The sequence below is a fragment of the Pinus tabuliformis genome, chromosome X (assembly GCF_031772625.1).
Source record: "Pinus tabuliformis cultivar Carrire ecotype Pingquan chromosome X, CPIR1, whole genome shotgun sequence".
Lineage (NCBI taxonomy): Eukaryota > Viridiplantae > Streptophyta > Pinopsida > Pinales > Pinaceae > Pinus > Pinus tabuliformis.
This window is the reverse complement of record NC_142308.1, coordinates 52,400,251-52,419,976: the sequence shown is the minus strand read 5'-3', so window position 1 is coordinate 52,419,976 and position 19,726 is coordinate 52,400,251. Positions and strand designations below refer to the sequence as shown.

At 34.6% G+C, this 19,726-nt stretch overlaps 1 protein-coding gene across 1 annotated transcript; it reads right to left on the bottom strand.

Annotated features, from left to right (window-relative positions):
- Positions 1 to 10,809: 10,809 nt before the first annotated feature.
- LOC149138292 (uncharacterized) lies at positions 10,810 to 11,253 on the bottom strand. Its single transcript, XM_089450319.1, has one exon. The coding sequence runs from the start codon at positions 11,251 to 11,253 to the stop codon at positions 10,810 to 10,812; it is 444 nt and encodes a 147-aa protein (XP_089306445.1).
- Positions 11,254 to 19,726: the final 8,473 nt, after the last annotated feature.

The window sequence follows — 19,726 nt, the reverse complement described above, 5'->3', positions numbered from 1 at the left end:
TCGAAGCTTGAGAAGCTCTATATGACAAAATCTTTGACAAATCAGATTCTCCTGAAACGGCAGCTTTATGGTTTGCGGATGAAAGAAGGTACCTCAATTACTGATCACCTGAATGTTTTTAATACCTTACTGGTGCAATTAGACAGTCTAGATGTGAAATTTGATTCAGAGGATAAGGCAATAACTCTATTGTGTTCATTGCCCAAATCCTGGGATCACTTTGTTACTTCCATAAGCTTTAGTACATCAGAAATCCTTGAGTTTGACGATGTTGTTGGAGCCTTGTTGGCTGAGGAGACGAGGAAGAGGTCGAATGCAGACACCTCTACATCAGAGGTAATGATGGCCAGAGATCGCTCAAGAGAAAGACACTCCGGGGGAAAGCATAGCGACTCTTGTTCAAAGTCCAAAGGAAAGAAGACAAAGGTGAAGTGTTGGCATTGTGGCAAGGCTGGACATCTGAAAAAGGATTGCTGTAAGCGAAAGCAGGCTGCTAAAGAAGGCTCTTGGACAGAAAAGAAGGAAGCCAACACCACAGATACAGGTTCAGTATCTGGTTCAGGTATGAGTGATGAGGTATTGTCTGGTAATGTTTCAAAACATGATCAACATTGGTTGTTAGATTCTGGGGCATCTAACCACATGTGTATTCATAAAGATTGGTTTAAAACATATAGATCAGTTGATGATGGAGTCGTGTACATGGGTATTGATGTCACTTGCAGTATTATTGGAATAGGAAGTGTACAACTACAAATGTTTGATGGCACAACCAAAATCTTAACTGATGTGAGACATGTACCAGATCTAAGAAAAAATCTAATTTCATTAGGAGCACTGGATACGAATGGATATAAAACTATAATTCAAGGTGGAGTTATGAAAATCTATAAAGGTATCTTACTAGTGATGAAGGCTAAGAAGGTAGGAAATATTTTTCAATTAGAAGGTAGAACTGGGTCAGATCATGTGTCGGTGTCTGAACAGGACAGTAGTTCCATTCGCCTATGGCATCAAAGGTTGGGCCATATGAGCGAACGAGGGTTGAAAATTTTGGCTGACCGTAAGTTACTTCCTAATCTAAGATCTGGAAAGTTAGATTTATGTAAACATTGCTTGTTTGGAAAACAAAGTAAACAAAAGTTTAAAACAGGCAAACATACTAGTAAAGGGATACTTGATTATATTCTTTCAGATGTTTGGGGTCCAACTCCTACAGCTTCATATGGTGGTTCATCTTATTTTGTATCATTCATTGATGACTTTTCTAGGAAGGTCTGGGTCTACATGTTGAAGAGAAAGTCTGATGTTTTTTCAGTTTTCAAGCAGTTTAGAGCATTGGTAGAAAACAGCACTGGTAGAACAATAAAGTGTTTAAGAACTGACAATGGTGGTGAGTTTACTTCCAAGGAGTTTGACAGCTATTGCAAGGATGCAGGGATCGAGAGACATAAGACCACGGTTTATACTCCTCAGCAGAATGGAGTTGCTGAACGCATGAACAGGACTCTTCTAGAGAGAGCAAGGTGTATGCTGAGTAACGCCACGTTGCCGAAGGAGTTGTGGACGGAAGCGGTGGCAACAGCTTGTTATGTGATAAACCGATCTCCATCGATGGCCATAGACTGCAAGATTCCGCAAGAGGTATGGAAAGGACACCCTTGTGACTATTCTAAACTCAGAGTGTTTGGTTGTGAAGCATATGCTCTAGTGCCTAAACATCAGCGAACTAAATTAGATCCGAAATCGAAAAGGTATGTCTTTGTTGGGTATGGTGATGGAACAAAGGGATTTAGATTGTGGGATCCTACTACCCGCAAAATCATCATCAACAGAGATGTAAAGTTTGATGAATCCTCTCTTGTACAGTTAGATGTAAATAGTAGATTGAAACAGGATGATGTATCTGATTTCCAGCATATTCAGTTTGACAACATTTCTAATGATAGTCATAACGACCATAGTTCAGATTCTAGTCATGAACAGGTTTCAGAATCAGATTATGAACAGGGTTTAGATGGAGGTCATGAACAGGTCTCAGATGGCGATCATGAAGAAGTTCCTACAGATGAAAGACAGCCAATTGTGGAAGCACTAGAAACATTCTTAAGGAGGTCTACAAGGATCAAACGCCCTCTGAGAAGGTATGATGATCATGTTACTTCAGTTGCTTTGATCGCTAGTGATGATGAACCTTTGTGTTATCAGGAAGCTGTAGAAGGTTCAAATAGTGACAAATGGAAAGCAGCCATGAAGGAAGAAATGATGGCCTTAGGTAATAATGGCACGTGGGATCTGGTTGAACTTCCCAAAGGCAGGAAAACTGTGGGATGCAAGTGGGTGTTCAAGGTGAAACGGGGTGTGAATGATACGGAAGACAGGTACAAAGCGAGACTGGTTGCAAAAGGGTTTTCTCAGAAAGCTGGCATAGACTTTCATGAGATATTTTCACCAGTGGTTAAAATTGTTTCAATTAGAATTGTGTTAGCATTAGTGGCTTTGTTTGATTTAGAGTTGCAGCAATTAGATGTTAAGACTGCATTTCTACATGGAGACTTAGATGAGGAAATATATATGGAACAACCGGAAGGGTTTGTTCAGCATCGCAATGAGAAATTTGTCTACAGGCTCAAGAAGTCATTATATGGCCTGAAGCAGTCACCTCGGCAGTGGTATAAGAAGTTTGATTCTTTCATGTTGAGTCAGAAATATGTAAGAAGTGAATATGATCATTGTGTTTACTTTAAGCAGTTAAATAATGGCATGTTCATTATCTTAGTGTTGTATGTTGATGATATGCTTTTAGCAAGCAAAAGCATTGAAGAAATCAACAGGTTGAAGACTCAGATGGCAAGGACGTTTGATATGAAAGATCTAGGAGTAGCAAGACAGATTTTGGGCATGGAGATTTTCAGAGACAGGAGTAATGGTAAGCTATGGCTATCACAATAGAAGTATGTTGAGAAAATACTTTTGAGGTTTGGTATGAATAATGTGAAGCCTGTGTCAGTCCCTTTAGCTTCCCATTTTAAGCTTTCTTCGAGTTTATGTCCTAATACAGATGAAGAAAAGGATTATATGTCTCGAATTCCATATGCCAATGTAGTAGGATGTTTGATGTATGCGATGGTGTGTACGTGACCAGATATTTCACATGCAGTTGGGGTTGTCAGCAGGTACATGGCAAATCTTGGTAAAGAGCACTGGTCAGCAGTAAAATGGGTGCTTCGGTATATGAGAGGCACAAGTAGTTATTGTATTTCTTACAATAAGAGTAGTGAATTTGTTTGCGGATATGTTGATTCTGATTTTGCAGGTGATTTGGATAAGAGAAGATCAACTTCAGGGTACGTCTTTACTCTTGCAGGTGGAGCTATAAGCTGGATGTCAAAGCTACAGAATATTGTTGCTTTATCCACTACTGAAGCGGAATACATTGCTGCTTCTCATGCTTGCAAAGAGGCGGTTTGGTTGAAAGGTTTGCTTGGTGAGTTTGGTAGGTTACAGGACAACATCAGGTTACTTTGTGATAGTCAAAGTGCAATACATTTGGCTAAGAATCCGGCCTATCATAGTAAATCAAAGCATATTCCAATTAAGTACCATTTTGTAAGACAGGTTATCACTGAAAGAGGAGTCTCTCTTGAAAAGGTGCATACAAAGGAGAACTGTGCAGACATGTTCACGAAACCAGTTTTGTTGGAGAAGCTACGCTGGTGTTTGGCTTCTCTTGGCTTGCAGAAAAGATAAAATAATAATAACAGGGCATCAGGCTAATTGTTGTCAAGGTGGAGATTGTTGAGATTTTCTGTTTTGGAGCAAAATAGGAAAAATCTCAGCTGATGACAACAATAGAAATTCAGTTCCTAGATTAGCTCCAGGTTGTTGGGAGGGAGTTAATGCCTCCTATATTTGATGTGAGTGAGTTAATGAGGCTGTTAGATTCTCTATGCTATATAACAGGCAACCATTCGGATGGTTTGCTGAGAGGGTGAGAGTTTTGTGAGGATTTCATGATGTAATCTCCTGTTTTGATTAATAAATTCCTGATGCCTATGTTTGGTGGACGTAGCCCAGATTGGTTGGGTGAACCACGTTAAATACTGTGTCATATGTGCTTGATATTCTGCTGTGTGTATTATATGATTTAGCTGTGCATCTGGGTCCAACAGTTGGACGATAGCCATGTGTTGTCACAATGCAATGTGGTCCCTCCTTAGTATTTCGCTTGGTACCCGGGATAAACCCAAGTGTAATCCAAGTAGCCAGCCGCCCGAAGAAAAAATCCAAGAATGAGTCCCGACAATGGAAAACACCACTTTGACAGAAAGATCACCGGTCCACGTAGACAAAATTTGCAAGCGAAAGCTTACTGGGATCCCCTATAACCCTGCGAGATAGTAGGAAATATTAAAAAAAGGACAGGCATGATAGAAAGAAAATCCTCGGAGAGATGTCCAGTACTGATATGCCCAGATCCCCATAAATCCGATTGTTAATGCAATTAAGGAGCCGTATCTCTATCGAAAAAACCCTGAAAATTCAAACCAACACCGGTTGGGAATGGTCGTACCCATCACCGGTGGAAGATCAAGCCACACCAGGAGTCACCTCCTCCCACGTGTACCCATTATAGACCCTACCTCACAAAACCCATTACAGACCCTACCTCATAGAGAGCATCCATGGCTCAATACAATGTATACATCTCTGAGCTTAATAAGACCATACCTGCTACTCATTATCCATCGACAATAACCAGAAGAATAATAACAATGCCAATAGGCAAAAAAAAACCATAACACCTCCCCTCATGGAGGTCCGATGACGAGACCAAAAACTATCAAATTGTTGGGTACTTTGATGTCATTACAAATGACAATATACAAGTCAATGGAATGTGTGTCCCGAACCATTTCCTGACATTATAATAGATCTGGAGCAAGACCCTCAGGGTTTGACGAGCAGGGTGCGTCTCTCACAGACCTTCCACAATGCAGGATACCACCCTCAACGTTGCCTTCGCATAGGAACTCCCATTTAAGAAAGTGATATAGCTTTAAAATAATAAAGATGGCTACGTTCTCATCATCTCTGGTCTTAACACCTTTTTTCTAGGCATATCGCGTTAAGCAAGAATGTTTTGTGAATATGGAGATCTAAAGTCAATATTATCATTCATATTATGTTAGTATAATGGTACATATAGGCATGTGTAAGATAGTTGTAATGAAAGGAGAATTATAGTGAAGCGACAAATTTTTATATAAGTAATGATAGGTGCCATGACCTACATTATGTGCAACATTGTTTTGAAATGTCTTATGATCACTGTAAGGATAAAAATATATGAATGGATCAATATTACATTTGGTCATATCTTTGTGTAGTTCAGTTCAAAAATGCTAGTGTATTTCAATGGTTGAGTATATTACAAAAATACAATGTGCCCCATATTTGGAACTACTTTGAAATTGGGCATGGAAAAGGTGAGCACAACGGGGCTTGGGCATGCACCAAAACTACACTATGAATGGAGGATATGAAGTTTATAACAAATCCTCATATTCCAGATGAAAAATCTATAATTAGATGGCTCTCTAGAGTAATGTTAGATGGATTAAATGAGTAGCAAACATCAATAGGGATAGGTCAGGTGCAAATAAATTCTGGGAAGTGGCCAATATATATTGGTCAAACTCATATCATTGCAATACAATACAACAAACTCATGCATTCATTCAGTTTGCAAGTTAGGCAACCATTTGTTTGAAATATGGAGACAAAAACTAGCTTTCTTTTGTGGAGCATGTAGTAGTGGCTAATGGGATGATTTTGAATCAATTGATTGGGTCAATGAATTGGATTATTTATTGCCTGTAGTAGGCCCTTGTTTTGTTGTTGAAACAACCCTACCAGAGGAGGGAAAATCACCCAATTCAAAATATTATAACCATATCTTTGATCTTATACAACCACACACATATATCTCACATCATATATTGGATCCATTTATGTTTTTGTTTTGATTATGTTAGATCAAGATCTCAAACATTTACATTTGACAGTAAATTGCATTTTTTTTAAAATACATATATGCAATTGTTTCACCAAAAGACAATGAACGAGGCTCTGATTATGAATTGGTACAATGTATACTAGGAAAGAAAACTCTCAATACATCATTAACTAATGATGAAGCCAATGGCTTTACAACTATCTTGATGGTTGTTAAGGTGAATATCTTACACTAGATGAAAATTCAAGAAAGACTAGTAATTATGTATTCATGGATTATATACCAATTGCATTGGTGTATCACTATACACACAATCATTAGTAAAAGAATCCAACTATAAACCTTGTCTATGAGGAGCTCACACAAAGTATGCTACTTTTTGCCTCATTCAGAGTATGAGAGACTAATGGAGATCATCAACACCACAGGTGATCCAAACAAATCACTTGAATGAAATCAAGTAACTATACAAAAGAGGTAGAATGACATGTTCAATGTTATCTTCTACATTGAGGTATGTGGATTGTTATGAGTATTATTACTTTCAATGCATATATATTACATATGATTAAATATTTTTTTAAAGAATTGGTTTAACACTATTGAAGTGTTTGTTTATTTGATGTAGAATTGTTACATTACTAGCTTGAATTTGCATATATGTTAATTTGAAATTTAAAGTTTCAAAGTTGATGGTGGATTCAATTTGGATTATTAAAGAAGGTGCATTAGTGGCAATTATTTTTGTTGAAGAATGTGTATGCCCTTCTGGGGCTTCATAAAAAATCCGCAAAATCACTAGAGATTGGTGCCAAATATCATGGTCTCCTTCTGATCATGACTTCCCTAACCAGTGAAATTATCGAGTACCCAACCTTCATGTTCATCAAAGTTATCTCTACCTTGGTTTCATGCCCATTACCCATATACCTGTACTTGGTATCATATGTCTTTGCATGCTCCACATTGTCAAAAACCAAGCAACATCACCCATTTTATCCTAAACAAATTGCAACAAGTTTTATCCCTTGGGATACAAACTTTCCTTGTTGAGGGAGGTAGTGGTAATTGAAGTCCATCTAGATGGAATGGAAAGACATTTGAAAGTGATACCTCTAATTTATATGAGGAATTGGTTCATATAACATTGTTATTTTTTTCCCATGTAACAAAGCACCCCAACCTCCAACCTGTAGGCACGGTAAGATATACCAAAGGACTCAAGATTATACAAAAAAATAAGTCTAAAATTCATGGGCTCAACATGTCAATCATAAGAATTGAACATGGGTGGGGAACATAAGAATCATTCTTCCCAACTACGCAAGATAAACCCACTTGATATAAATTATAATTTATTACATGTATAATTATTACTTTGAGTATTTAATTTTAAATTTAAAAATTTATTAAAAATGTATCTGAAGACAAGGCATCTTAGTAAAGGCATCAACCAACTGTTGGGAAAGGAAGGAGGATTTCAATTTCTATTCTAGACAAATTAGTCTTAGCTTAGGAATAGTTGGATTAATAAAACCAGAAATCCATGTTTATGCCATCTTGGTTAGCCCAAACTTCCATTGTAACATCCCCTTTTCATAACACCCCATGTATGTAAATGCAATTGTGTGAATTATAGATGTATGCAAATTTATGTGGAAAAAAATTGATGACTGGTAGAAGGATGGGACATACAGATCTAAAGCTTTGAAGGGATGGTTTCCTGTTGAATACTTGTTAGGTTTCTTATGGCATTCCATGAGTAGGCCCATACCTGACTTCATTTAATTACCTTGATACCTCCCCTTGACCAATGAGCTACCTCTGTGATGGTAGAACTAAATTGGTGATGTTCTAGAGTGGGCATAGGGATAAAAAGGACAACACCCATCCCCATATTCTTGGTGGATCAAGGCTAAGGAGGACGACTGCCTCAAGAAGAGGAGTCCATCCAATATCGTGAAGGGGATTGGAAGAGAAGAGTAAAGGCAACACAAAATAAAAGAGGGAGTCAATTATAAAAAAAAGAGTGGAGAAGAAGGACATAGGAAAGAGGAAAACAAATCAAAATCCAGGGGAGTGTAGACGAACTAAAGATAACTAAGGAACAACATAATCCAGTGAAGAAAAATATAGCATGGATGAGATTGCCTTGAATATTGGGATGACATTCCCTACATGGTGATGAGAAAGCCTTGAACTACATGTGTCAAATCTTATATGTTCAATGGGAAGCTCAATGGAGAATTGAACCACTTTATTCCTTCTGAGTAGGTTGATAAACCACTACATTCTTATTGAATAAGTTGTTAAACCACTTATTTCTTTCCAAATGGGCTAATAAACCACTAGTGTGCTTGTTGGAATGTTGTTAAACCACTAAGAAGATAAGGTGAGCCAATTTGGTAATTGTTGAAAGAGATATTAAAACCACCAAGGGCTTGCTAAGGAAGATGATAAACCACATAGTGCTTCCCAAGTAAGATGATAAACCACTTGGATAGTGGTCTATAGACTCCTACAACGCTTGCCTTGAAAATTGAGCTAATAAACTACTTGGACAGTGGGTTTAGTCTCCTAGAACTGAGAATGCCCTAGTTGGGCCATGGGTGAAGCCTTGTGGCTTAACTTAGAGAGAAAGTGAGTCACTCTGGTGCTTATTGCTAGAGAGAAGTTGAAAAACCACCTGGACAATGGACTTATTCTCATGTTTGTGTTATTAAGCCTTGGGGGTGAATTTCACTAAGTACACATCCCCTGAGACTTTGGATCTATGATGCAAGTAACACCTATTGCAATCCAAGATAATACAAGGGGGTGGGAGGGAGTGTTACATCCATCTATTTTAGTTTGATGTGTGGTGCTTCACTAATAAAACTTTGGGCTAAGCCACTGGTAACCTTTTATTTGTGTTGGTATAGTTTGAGATTCAATGTTCTGAAATTCTATAAGTCATTAAATTTCTTGGTTTATGGAGGTGTGCATACTTTACCCCCTTCAATGACGTATAATAAGAAAAAACATGTTCTTAGTTGTTATACATAGACTATAACTTATATACACACCTTAATCCCTCAACTAGCACCCTCATAGATAAAGTTGGTATTAAAGTGGAGGTGGTGTTGATTTTTATTTGTAATAAACACACCCCTACCCTCATTTTCCATAAGTGAACTAATTAAGAATATTGTATCATAATTAACCCCATAGCATGTTTATTTTGGAATAAGAATTTCATAAATTTAATTGTCGTAGTCTAACGAGTCTACTTTTTTTCCTAGAAAGTTATGAAAATTTTGGCCATATTTTGAGAAAATCTGGCAAGGATTTTTGTAAATCCAAGTTACAGTTGTTAAACTTCAAAAATTTAGGTGCCCTGGATGTTTTTGATGGTGATGAATCCATTTCCACCATCAAAAACATGATTCAAACATTGCCTTTGCAATATTTTTTGAGTTTTTTTCCCTGGATTCTGGCCACTTTGGGCAGTCTGGGAAATTCCTCCGCCTTCGTAGACGATGACAATAATTATCTGGTCGATGGTAAGGATTTAACCTCCATAGAATATTTTGGAATATTATTAATACTATTCATAATCAAAAGTTGAGATGTATCTCAAAAGTAGTTATTTCGTTTCTTCCCTTTTAGCTAAATTGATTATTATGTTTTTTTAGACATGTTGTATTGATAAACCATCCCCATGGTGAAGTGATATATATATATATATATATATATATATATATATATATATATATATATATATATATATATATATCCTTTTATAATTAATAATAATACTAATAATTTCAAATAAAGTTATAATTTAGTTAATATTTATAATTTTTTTAATCTTAAAAATGTGAGATGTATCATGAAACAAGTGTTGGTTCTTATCATGCATTGATCTATCAGGATTTACCAACTATTTAATTTATATGGTTATACAAGTATCCTATCTCAATTATACTTCACAATACATTCTTGAACCTTTAGACTCCACAAATCATTTATCATCATTATTAATCATCTATACTTTATTGTGATCATATATGAAAAGTCAAATCTTAATAAATATATCCATAACACAACCATAATTAATAAAAAACCATATTTAATATATATTCCAATCACCATCACCATACCTCAATTAAATTTATGAGATTATACAAATATTTTTAATATATTTTAAGAATTACTATAATGTATATTCATAATATTAAATTTGGTAGTATTTAGTTTACATTTATGTGATTATATAAATATTTTTAATATATTTTAAAAAATACTATGATGTATATTCATGATATTAAATTTGGTAATATTTAGTTTAGTGATTTATGTGATTATATAAATATTTTTAATATATTTTAAGAAATACTATGTTGTATATTCATTGTATTAAATTTAGTCCTATTTAGTTGAGTGATTTGATTATTACCTCTATATGATTGCTTAGAAAAAAATCAATAGTATTAAGTATTAAATCACTCAATAAACAACATATTCCTAACACATCCATCTCTCCTAAATATGTACTTCAATTTTAGTATTCCCAAAATTCACTTGAATTTCATACAATTACCCCCTTTGTATACAGGAAAGGTCCAGAACCAAATATACATTTATACATTTTCATACAACAAATGTCAATATAATGTTGGAATCTTGCTACTATGGTTTAGAAGAAATTAAAAACCGAATGTGAAACAGATCAGTGGACATGAGAGATCGATCATATTTCAGTGAAGACAACCCCACTTCACAGCTTACAAAAACATAACTACATCTGTTCAAGCCGTTAATGTTTCATGGATGGTTTCAAGCCGTCTTGTTCTGAATGCTTCCTTCCTAACAGAACACAGGGGCCTTGATCCTCCTGCAACCCTGTCGCCCTTTTCTTTTGGGTGGGGACTCGGGATTTTCCAGTTACAACGGCAGCCTGTGGAACTTATGGCCGAATTAGCTCTGTGCAGCATCGCAGCCATGTCGGACACAGATAGCACGTATTGGAGTTTACGCAGTGGAAGGAGAAAATAAAGCTGCCCCATCTCCAATTCCTCCTCTGGATTAACAGCCGCGAAGTAGCGATCAATGTACAGAGAATCCGAATCGCAGAGGAAGTGGTGTGGATTTTGTAGAATAATCTCTTCCGCTTTGATCTGCTCCCCAAATTCTGTTAAACTGCCATCTGGGAAAATAACTTTTGTTGTCTGGCATTGAATTCTAGAAGTCATGGAGATGCAGCTACTCATTGTGATTGAAAGACCCTCACACTTTGGTGAATTTGAAGGCTCTCTGTGCACGTAATCAGATGTGGGTTCCAAGGAATGTGTGGCAGTGGATTTATAAGGGTCTAGACGGCCAGGACAGTACAGGTGGCGTTAATGAAACCGTCAGCCATGTCTGCCGTGCGGTGCGCTCTTCCTCCAGGTGGGTTGGACACATGGTAAACCTAAATTATATATGTAATGAAAGATGAGAGCAGACAATTTGATACCTAAGTACCCGAATTAAATTAATAGATAAACATAATGGTTCTGTGAATTTGGATATCCAAGTCTGGGTTTGAAGCCCCATGAATTTCTCCATGGGAGGCACGACATACATGTGACGTATAGAAATTAAACGTAAAACCAAATGTAAGATCAAATTGGATTCTCTGATGCATTTAAATTTCTGTAGAAAAAAATGTTGTTGACTTTGCAATTAATGATAAAGCTTTTTGGGTAACTATCACATCTTTATTTATAAATAAATAAATAAATATATATATATATATCCTCCGATTTGAAAAAACACGTGTATCATCTACATACAGACCTTCATACATACTTTTTTGAAAGGAGACGTGTATCATCCACATACAGACCTTCATACATACATATTTTTGAAAGGACACGTGTATCATCTCACATGCAAACCATCATACGCTTATGTCAAACGAATTACCACATAGAAACCCAACTATAACATTATAATAATACCAAATATCATAATGTGCTTCATACCCTAATTCCTATATTTACATTTAACATTTTGTATTAATAGATGTTATTCTTATATGTTATAAATTAAAAGTAGGTTTGGTTTGATAAATGAGTAATTAGTAATTGATAATTTAAATATATATTTTTAAAGAATTTTTGCAAATACTTAATATATCATTTCATTATGAATCTATGGAATTTATATAGCTCATTGTAATGTGAAATTTTTTGGAAATTCATTCTATATTAAGTATCATTTTACTTGTTATTCTAAATGTAAAACGAAGCTAATTGGTCTAATATATAATTTAATGGACAATATTTATAATTGAAACATTTTTTTATAGTTTTCAATATTATAAATTATACATTTCAATGATTTGAAATAATAAAAAAAAATATATTTAAATATATATAAGAAATATATTACCAAATTTTTCTTATAAGTAATATATTTTTTCCCATACCAAATCAAATTCTAATTCACATTCAAATTCAACCTTGCGAACTATACTTTATAGCACTTTAGCACACAACCTTTGTCCACTCCATGAATTCAATACCACTTTAAAAAAGGCTACATACCCTCATGTTCTTTTATTCAAGTTAGAGTATGTATCCCCCTTAAATTTTAAAATCACTTAGGCTTAAAAGTTCATATTCAATGGAAATAAAAGTTTTTAAATTAAATTAATGTAATTTGTTCTGCCTTAAATTTCATAAAAATTTCTAAATTATTAAATTAAATGTAATTTATATATATATATATGAATGATATATCACTGCCATATTTTGAGGACACGATGAGCTCCGCTAGGGTTTATGTTTGCATGTGCAGAAACTGCAGGGTCGTTGCTGCCGAGCACATAACTACTTTTGGTGGTATCAGAGGAAGCTTTCCGGCCATGCATTTTTATGAATGGTTTGTTGCAGATCCAACTATTTTTGTCAGACAAAATTGCTGGCTAAGCAGATGGGCGTTTTCGCTTTCAGCGAGTTAGTTTGCGCCCAGACGATCGTGCATATGTGGTTAACAAAGTATTATCTGGCAGGATCTAGCTTTCTTGGGCGGTCGCAGGCTCAAAGGCCTCATGTGGGTCTGATTTGTTCTTGGTCTCATTATTTCTTGCGGATCTTGGAGCAGCGACTGAGAAGCAACGAACGATCTTGTAATCAAAGGGCTCATGAGGTCGTCGTAGTTGTGTATCTGACTGAGGTCGGAGGTCATGAATGGTGCTTTTTATGCTGCAATCCCTATTTTGAGCACATTGGCAGGACGAATCTGCAGCTAGAGCATGTGCGCAGATCTTTGTTTTCGTTCTGGTATCAGTTGGGGCCAGCACGAAGGCTAGGAAGCTTGCTCTCCGTGACAAGGAAGGTAGGTTATCTCAAATTGATTGCAATTGGATTACTATATATACATGATGATAGGATGTAATAAAAAGACATAAGGTTAACATTTGAAAAGAAATATATACCTATATATATATGATAATAAATTATTTAACAGATTAAAAATAAAAATTTATTTTTAATTAGTTAATTTTTTTTATAGATAAGTATTAGAATTAAAAATATTATTATTTATTTTATAAATTAAATCGAAGATATAATTATTTATAAGATTTAAGGGTATTATTAATGGGAGGGAAAACACATAAATAAATCAACTTGGAATAATGTGGAATTACAACAAATAAATGTTAAAATGGTGGTTGGAGATAGGCAAGAGTCAAAGATTCAAGAATTGGAAAGAGATATTATTTAAATTATTAAATATCTTAACTTTATTAAATATGTCAAAGATGGATAGAATTGGAAGGGTAATTTAATAATCAAATTAAATTAATTAAATAATATAATGAGGAATAGAACCAACTATGAGAAGAGAAATAATAATCATAAGAATAATTCTAGGAGGAAGGGTTAGGATGGGTGAGAATTTAAATTAGAGGGAAAGGGTTTAGATGATAAGAAATGGATGGTGGGTTTCCAGGATTGGCTTAATTGGTATCCATCATCCTGGTTAAAATTATTAGGATGTTTTTCAATTTCAAGGGCCTCCCTAATGATCTAGTTAGAATGATAAGGGTCTGAAGCTAAGATTTTGGTTTTTTCAAAAAAATGAGGTGTTTGGTCGAATGGGAATGCTTAATCTTGCCAGATATCGCAATGCAATTGTGGAAGGTGTCAACCATGTGCTCTTTCAACCGAGCTTTGAAGGATCTTTCGATTTTCCCTATGTAAGAAATTCCACAGGAGCAGGGAATCTCATACACTCTGAGACCTAACATAGAGTCATTTTTATCCTTGACTGATTTGAAGAGTTGGTTGAGGGTTTTTGGGGCTCGAAAAAGGTTTTGATGTTCTTTTTAGAGAGGATCTTGGATAAATGATTGGTAACCCCTTGAATGTAAGGAAGGCTTACTTTGGCTAAGGGAGGGGGATTGGGACGATTTTTAGAATGGGGATGGAAACCAAAGAGGAAGGCTTTGTTAATCTAGGCAAATGAGTAACCATTAGATTTAAGAGATTTAGAGAGATGGGATTTTTATTTTGGAAAGGATTGAGAGGAGGAAATTCGAATGGATCAGGTGATAAGGGCCTTGAGGAAAATAGAGTTTTGAGTGGGATGGTGGTGGGATTTAGCATGAAGGTACCTATCAGTATGAGTCTTCTTTCAATAGAATTGGTGAGTTAGGGAACCATTAGGGAGGTGTGCGACAAGGATATCTAGAAAGGGAAGGGAGTGGTTCTCTTCAAGCTCTGCCCAGATTAAAAAAGCATTCATTTCTGGTTTCCATCCCCATTCTAAAAATCATCCCAGTTCCCCCCCCGCTAGCTAAAGTAACCCTTTCTTACATTCAATGGGTTATCGATCATTTATCTAAGATCCTCTCTAAAAAGAACATCAAAACCTTCTTCAAGCCCCAGAAAATCCTCAGCTAGCTCTTTAGATCAACCAAGGATAAAAATGACCCTATGTTAGGTCCTAGAGTGTATGAGATTCCTTGCTCCAGTGGAATGTCTTACATAGGGAAAATAGGAAGATCCTTCAAACCTCGGTTGAAAGAGCACATGATTGAAACCTTCGACAACCACATTGAAAAATCTGTCATTGCCGATCATTGCCATTCGACGAAATGCCTCATTTGTTTTGACAAAACCAAAATCTTAAACTTCGACCCCTTATCATTCTAGCCGGCTCATTAGGCTGGCCCTTGAAATTGAAAAACATCCTAATAATTTTAAACAAGATGATGGATACTAGTTAAGCCAATCCTGAAAACCCACCATCCATATCTTATCATGTAAACCCTTTCCCTCTAATTTAATTTTTCACACAAACGAAACCCTCCGCCCTTCCCCCACCCTTTCCCTTCCTCCTAGAATTATTCTTTTAATTATTATTTCTCTTTTCATAATCAGTTCTATACCCGATTGTATTATTTAATTAATTTAATTTGATTATTAAATTACCCTTCCAATTTTATCCATATTTGACATATTTAATAAAGTTAAGGTATTTAATCAATTAAATAATATATCTTTCGAATTATTGGCCTTTTGACTCTTAACTATCTCCAACCACCATTTTAACATTTATATGTTGTAATTCCACATCATTCCAAGATTATTTATTTATGAATTCTAATATTTGTCCCACCATTTTTTGAATTTTGGCCAATCAAAATATATTTTAAAGTTTAATGTAATTGATTCATTTCAATCATTTTAGTTATTTATATTTCTATTTTCTATGATTTTAATTTAACTAACAAATGATGGAATTATATTAAAATATAAATTCAATTCAATTTTTAAATCAATAATTTCTCTATCTATGGTTTAGTAAAAATTATCATTTATGTAATGGTCCTTTAATCTTACTATCTCTAATGACTAATTCCCCCCCCCATTCTCTATATATTCTGGTCAAGGCTCTTCCTATCATTAGTATGCTTTCTTCCCCTAAAGATGGGTGAAGTGTTCACCTGAATCATTGGGTTCTTCAAACTATACACACAAGATTCTAGAAGTTCTCAACAACAATGAGAAGTTGATCACGATATGATAATGAAGACTGTGATAGTAACCTTATTGCAGAAAGAGGCAATAATGGAGAACATGTATTGTAAGAGTGCAAAGGTATGTACAATTTCTATGTGCTTTTTACCGGTCAATATTTTCTAGGGTTTTCGAGATGTTCCTTTGCATCTAGGGTTTGTAGGCCTTGCAAACTTGTGAAATCTTGAAGATTCTTGGTATTTAGGGTGTCTAGACAATAGTTCATATTAAATTAACCCTAAAAGCAAAAAAAACCATAACCTTACATAATTGTTCCCTCTAAGGAAACCCTAGCTCTTGGGAAATGGTATATAGGGATTATAAGGTGAAATGTTATTTGATATTACAACCCTAGTTTTAAATATGAAACCCTGGGCTATGTGTTAAAATCCTAGCAAGGATTGGATTAAGATAAAGCCTAGGGCTTAAAGTCAAAACTCTAAGACTTGTTGTTTCCACTTATAGTAAAAACCCTAATAAGGGTTAGATCAAATAATATCTTAGGATTGTGTCTAGAACCTTAGAAGTATTTTTTTTTTTTTAGAAAACATATAAACCCTAGATTGACAAAATAAACATTATGCTCTTGTCCTTGTATATTTTTCTTTGTTGTACTTGCTGATGATTGCAGACACACAGTGAAGGCTGAGCATTCCCATTCGTCGAAACACATCATTTGTTTGACAAAGCCAAAATCTTAGCTTCAACCCCTTATCATTCTAGCCGGGTCATTAGGGAGGCCCTTGAAATTGAAAAACATCCTAATAATTTTAACCAGGATGATGGATACTAGTTAAGCCAATCCTTAAAACCCACCATCCATCTCTTATCATATAAACCCTTTCCCTCTAATTTAAATTCTCACCCCCCCTTAACCCCCCCTCCCCTCTTTCCTTTCCTCTTAGAATTATTCTTTTGATTATTATTTCTCTTTTCATAATCACTTCTATTCCTCATTGTATTATTAAATTACTCTTTCGATTTTATCCATATTTGACATATTTAATGAAGTTAAGGTATTTAATCATTTAAATAATATATCTTTTGAATCGTTGGCCTTTTGACTCTTACCTATCTCCAATCACCATTTTAACATTTATAAGTTGTAATTCCACATCATTCCAAGATTATTTATTTATGTATTTTTCCTCTCATTAATAATATGCCCTTAAATATTATAAGTAATTGTGTATTTGATTTAATTTATAAAAGAAAATAATTTTAATTTTAAATTTAATTTTAATGTTTGTTACCTATCTCCAACCACCATTTTAACATTTATATGTTGTAATTCCACATCATTCCAAGATGATTTATTTCTATAATGTTTCCCCTCATTAATAATATGCCCTTAAATATTATAAGTGATTATGTTTTTGATTTAATTTATAAAAGAAAATAATAATATTTTTAATTTTAATGTTTGTCCTGGCCCCCCTTTTTTTGACTAATTAAAAATAATTTATAATCTCTTAAGTGTAATTTTTTCATTTTAATCCTTTTATTCATTTATATATATTTTTGCAAATGTTACCTTATGACTTTTGACTATCTCCAATCATAATGTATATATAGTAATCCAATTTCATTCCAATTTGATTTATTTATTTGTATAATTTATATCTTATAATTAACTAATTATATATGTGACATAATTAATAAAATAATAATAATTTGAATTCTAATATTTGTCCCACCCTTTTTTGAATTTTGACCAATCAAAATAATTTTTAAAGTTTAATTTAAGTGATTCATTTCAATCCTTTTAGTTATTTATATTTCTATTCTCTATGATTTTAATTTAGCAACCAAATCATGGAATTATATTAAAATAAAAAATCAATTCCATTTTTAAATCAATAATTTTTCTCTCTATGGTTTAGTCAAAATTATCATTTATGTAATGGTCCTTTAATATTACTATATCTAATGGCTAATTCTTCCTCACATTCTCTATATATTCTGGTCAAGCGCTCTTCCTATCATTAGTTTGATTTCTTCCCCTGAAGATGGGTGAAGTGTTCACGTGAAACGTTGGGCTCTTCAAACAATGCATACAGGATTCCAGAAGTTCTCGACAACAATAAGAAGGTGTCCATGATATGATAGTGAAGACTATGATAGTAACCTTATTGCAGAAATAGGCAATAATGGAGAACATGTATGGTAAGAGTGCAAGGTATGTACAATTTCTATGTGCATTTTATGGGTCAATATTTTCTAGGGTTTTCCAGATGTTCCTTTGCATCTAGGGTTTGTAGGGCTTGTAAACTTGTGAAATCTTGAAGATTCTTGGTATTTAGGCTTTTTGGACCCTAGCTCATATTAAATTAACCCTAAAAGCAAAAAAAACCATAACCTTAAGTGATTTTTCCCTCTAAGGAAACCCTAGCTCTTGGGAAATGATTTCTAGGGATTGTAAGGTGAAATGTTATTTGATATTATAACCCTAGTTTTGAAAGATGAAACCCTAGGCTATGTGTTAAAATCCTAGCAAGGATTGGATTAAGATAAAGGCTAGGGCTTAAAGTCAAAACCCTAGGACTTGGTGTTTCCACTTATAGTAAAAACCCTAATAAGGGTTAGATCAAAGAATATCTTAGGTTTGTGTCTAGAACCTTAGAAGTAATTTTTTTTAGAAAACATAGAAACCCTAGATTGACAAAATTGACATTATGCTCTTGTCTTTGTATATTTTTCTTTGTTGTACTTGCTGATGATTGTAGACACACCGTAAAGGTTGTTAAAATTGAGGAAGCAAGATGAGAAGGATGGAAGAAAAAAGTAAAGAAAAATTCGTGCTTAATGTTGATTTCGTGATAATGAAGAGCATGATGGAAAGAGAGAGTTGCAGGAACCTTGATGACACTGAAACTTCCAAGTGATGATTTCATTCCAGAAACACATTAATGATTGAAAATATGAAGCAAAACCTTGTTATATTATAAAGATAGAATGTAAAAATGAATGATTGACTTCAAAGGGAGAAAGTGGTAGAATTTGACACCTTGATTTAAGGCCATTATGATTTGGCAAATCTAAGACTGATGATTTATTTGAGACATGATTTGGCTCCTTAAAAAGTCATATTGTGGAAGAATATGCATAGGTTGGAAGGATAACAGTTGACATATTTTGTTGGATGATATTGATGTACCTAAAGTTGCATGATTTTAATCATGGAACACATGGATTGCATGGATAGCACTATTGATGACATGATAAACATGAAGGCATAATTGATATTGGAAAGTTGATATGACTCGTAGATGAATATGAGGACGAACCGTAGAAGACATATGTTAGCAATTGTGAGGAAGCTCGACCCCTTCAAGATGAAAGATGAACCATTTGATCCTGAAATCTCAAATTTTGATATGACATGATGCTATCAGGAGTTGAGAAACCTTGTGATGAAGATGAAATATGAAAGAAGGACGAAGCTCATATATGATGTATTGTGAGATAGGAACCTTTGCATCTACCACTAAGATCTCCATGAAAGAACAAGTAGCTGATGCATTGTTGAAGTATGAGACTAGCTAAGGGTTATGATGATATATCCCTGATTGATAGGGAGTATGAAATCTTCTCCATATTTGAGGAGTGAGGACCGCATCCCTCGTTGAGAGGGAGGGATAGTGTACACCAT